The 2743-nt window shown below is 35.2% G+C and overlaps 1 protein-coding gene across 1 annotated transcript; it reads right to left on the bottom strand.

Moving 5' to 3' along the window:
- Window positions 1-1049: 1049 nt before the first annotated feature.
- Window positions 1050-2313, bottom strand: LOC120071722 (Galactosyltransferase family protein). The gene has a single exon (XM_039024103.2). The coding sequence runs from the start codon at window positions 2202-2204 to the stop codon at window positions 1200-1202; it is 1005 nt and encodes a 334-aa protein (XP_038880031.1). The 5' UTR covers window positions 2205-2313; the 3' UTR covers window positions 1050-1199.
- Window positions 2314-2743: the final 430 nt, after the last annotated feature.

Genomic DNA, 2743 nt, shown 5'->3' with positions numbered 1-2743 from the left:
GATTCAAATTTTAAAATTTTGGGAAAGATCAAATTTTTCGAAAAATTAAATAAGATTTGGGATATATATAAAATTTTGATATTAATCCTGTCCGAGATCCCATCAAGAAAGCTCAAATATATGAATTTTAGTGTTAATTATGCCCGAGATTTCATTGGGAAAGCTCAAATATATAAAATCTCAGTGTTACTTTGTCCGAGATGAACACCGAGATGCACATAATCTCAGTGTATAATCTGGCGAGTTATACCAAAAAAGCCTCAAACAATCGATAAGTTGAAAAAAGTTGGTTTTTTTTAACTAAAATCTCGTGGTTGATCTTGCTCGAGATGAACCGAAAAAAATTGTTTTTGATACCCTCGAAACTTTTTGGCTCTATTAATCTCATGACTCCTAAACCAAAAGCTCTAATACCGCTTGTTGAAAAGTTATATGAGATATAAAACAAGAAGAGAAACCCTAAACCTTTCGAGAGAGAACAAACAATATTCTCTCAATAATCCATTTATTCAATTATTATTATTATTATTTTTTGAAGAGGTATTGTAATTAAAGTGTGGGGTGGGAGAATCGAACCTCAAACCACGAGGTTGATAGTATGAACATTATGCCAGTTGAACTATAATAGTATGAATATTATTCAATTATTACACATCTCAAATTTTTACCAATTAAATTCTTTCTCTTTTAAAATTCACCTCCAAATGGGTTGGGTCTTGTGAGGTTTTGGGCTCCAAAAATAGATGGAGTTTTGTCTCCATTTTTCTAACAACGTAACAATAATGATACAATTATTTATAGAGGCAATTGAATTGAGCATGTTCCACTTGTCAATGCATTTTTTATTACAAAATTTATAGATGCATAACACAAGTAAGCATCACCAAAATAATTTAATAAAGCCCACTTTCCCATTATCATTGATTTATACTAAATGTGGCCTGAGTTAATTGAGTAGTAATCAACTAAAAGTTGAAAATTCAAGAACTAAAATTAATATATATATATATATATATATATATATATATTTATTGGTTAAAAAGATTAGATAATCTGAAATAAAATGGTTCAATTATTGTAATCAAAATATTGTATACATTGATCCATCAAACCACAAGTCGCGGAAGAATCTTGTTGTGTATAATTAGAAAAGAATTAACCAAAAATTGAAACGAAAGTTATTTTGATATGAAATTCACCTATGGAATATGGTATAGCTTCGATTGCTTCAAATTCGCAGTGACATTGAAATACGTCAATGTACGAATCCATTTCTCCTGATTCTTCAACAGATGGACGGCGATGGTCTCCGGCCAGAGCTCATGAGTACATCCCGTCCACGGCTCCGGGTAATTGTACATCGACCACTTCGCATTGAACCGATTCTTCGCACGGCGGCCGTCTCTGATCCATTCCCCAAATACTTTGTCCTCAGGCCCTTCCAAATGCTTCTTAGGGATCTCCGATTCTCTGATCCACTCCGCCAAATCCCATGATATCAAATATCCCATTCCCGACATGTAATGAACAAACGGATCCATACTCGGACAAGGAATTACATATCCGTAGTACAGATCTTCTCTCGGAAGTGGTCGGAGAGATTCTACCAAGCTGTTGAGTCTGATGTAAGTGTCGTCATCGGCTTTCATCACGTAGTGATACGGCGGATGAGGTCCGCTTCCGCTTCCGCCGTTGCCGTCGCTGTTGTTGAAGATTTCCGGTAGACTGGAGAAGTATGTGTAGGTTTTGCCTTTGTTCATATTCTCTTTGCAATTGAGGATTATAATGTCATCGTACCGCATAATTTCCAAGGCGACGAGAATTTTCTGATCTTCTTTTGTTAAATTGCAGAAGACGAATTTCACATCGATTTTAGCGCCGGAAAAGGATTGAGTGCCGTAAATTAGGCGGAGGAAGTGACGACGGTTGTATTGATCGGGAAGAGTGAGAATGCCGATGAGAATACGGATATCGGTGTCGTTGGAAACAGAGGAATTAAACGAAGAAGAAGAAGAAACAGTACCGGCGGCGACTGAGCATCGACCGAATTTCAAAAGGGCGTCGAAACGAGCTTCGTTAATGGAGGCTAAAACGCAGAGGAAAAAAATGAAGAAGACTGAAGAGAGAACAAAACGACGTCGGTCGGATTTGGAAGGTGACTTCGTAGTTTCCATTTGAAAGAAATGTAGAGGGAAATGAAGCATTTGGGAACGGAAAAATGTAATAATAAGGAGAAGAAAGAAAGAGGTGAGAATTTAAGTATCTTACATTGAAAGCATTTAGTTGTCAATCTCGTGGTTTTAGGACTAACTCTTTTTTGACTTCTTAATTTATAAGAAAAGGGAAACCAAACCAAAATACCTCTACTTAAAAATAATAATACCAAACTTTTTCTATCTAGTTAGGTATTATACCATTTTAATCAGAAATACTTAATCACTTTATGTACATTAATAAAAATAATAATAATAATTTCAGCACAAAAAATTCCAATTATCTACATTAAAAAAAAATGAAGAGCCTCTGAGTTATAATTTGGTGGCTTTTTTTTAAGGCATTCTTTTTTGCATATTAAAAGGCAGAAACTTCGCAGAAGCAAAGAAAGCAATAAGCAATATGGAGTGTGCAAGAAAGCGTGAGAGTAATGGCAAAGTGGTGGTAAATGCAAACGCTATTGGAAGTAGTGGGATGCGTTTACATGCATAAAGTGCTTTTGGTCAAATAAAGGTTTCGTAATTTAGGC

This window comes from Benincasa hispida, chromosome 2 (genome assembly GCF_027475165.1).
Source record: "Benincasa hispida cultivar pf3 chromosome 2, pf3_genome.v1.1, whole genome shotgun sequence".
Taxonomy (NCBI): Eukaryota; Viridiplantae; Streptophyta; class Magnoliopsida; order Cucurbitales; family Cucurbitaceae; genus Benincasa; species Benincasa hispida.
The sequence above is the reverse complement of the archived record's forward strand: the minus strand, read 5'-3'. Positions and strand labels throughout refer to the sequence as shown.

What these genes read in the sequence shown, in the direction of transcription:
- LOC120071722 (XM_039024103.2), bottom strand. Translation starts at nt 2,204, where the DNA reads ATGCTTCATTTCCCTCTACATTTCTTTCAAATGGAAACTACGAAGTCA.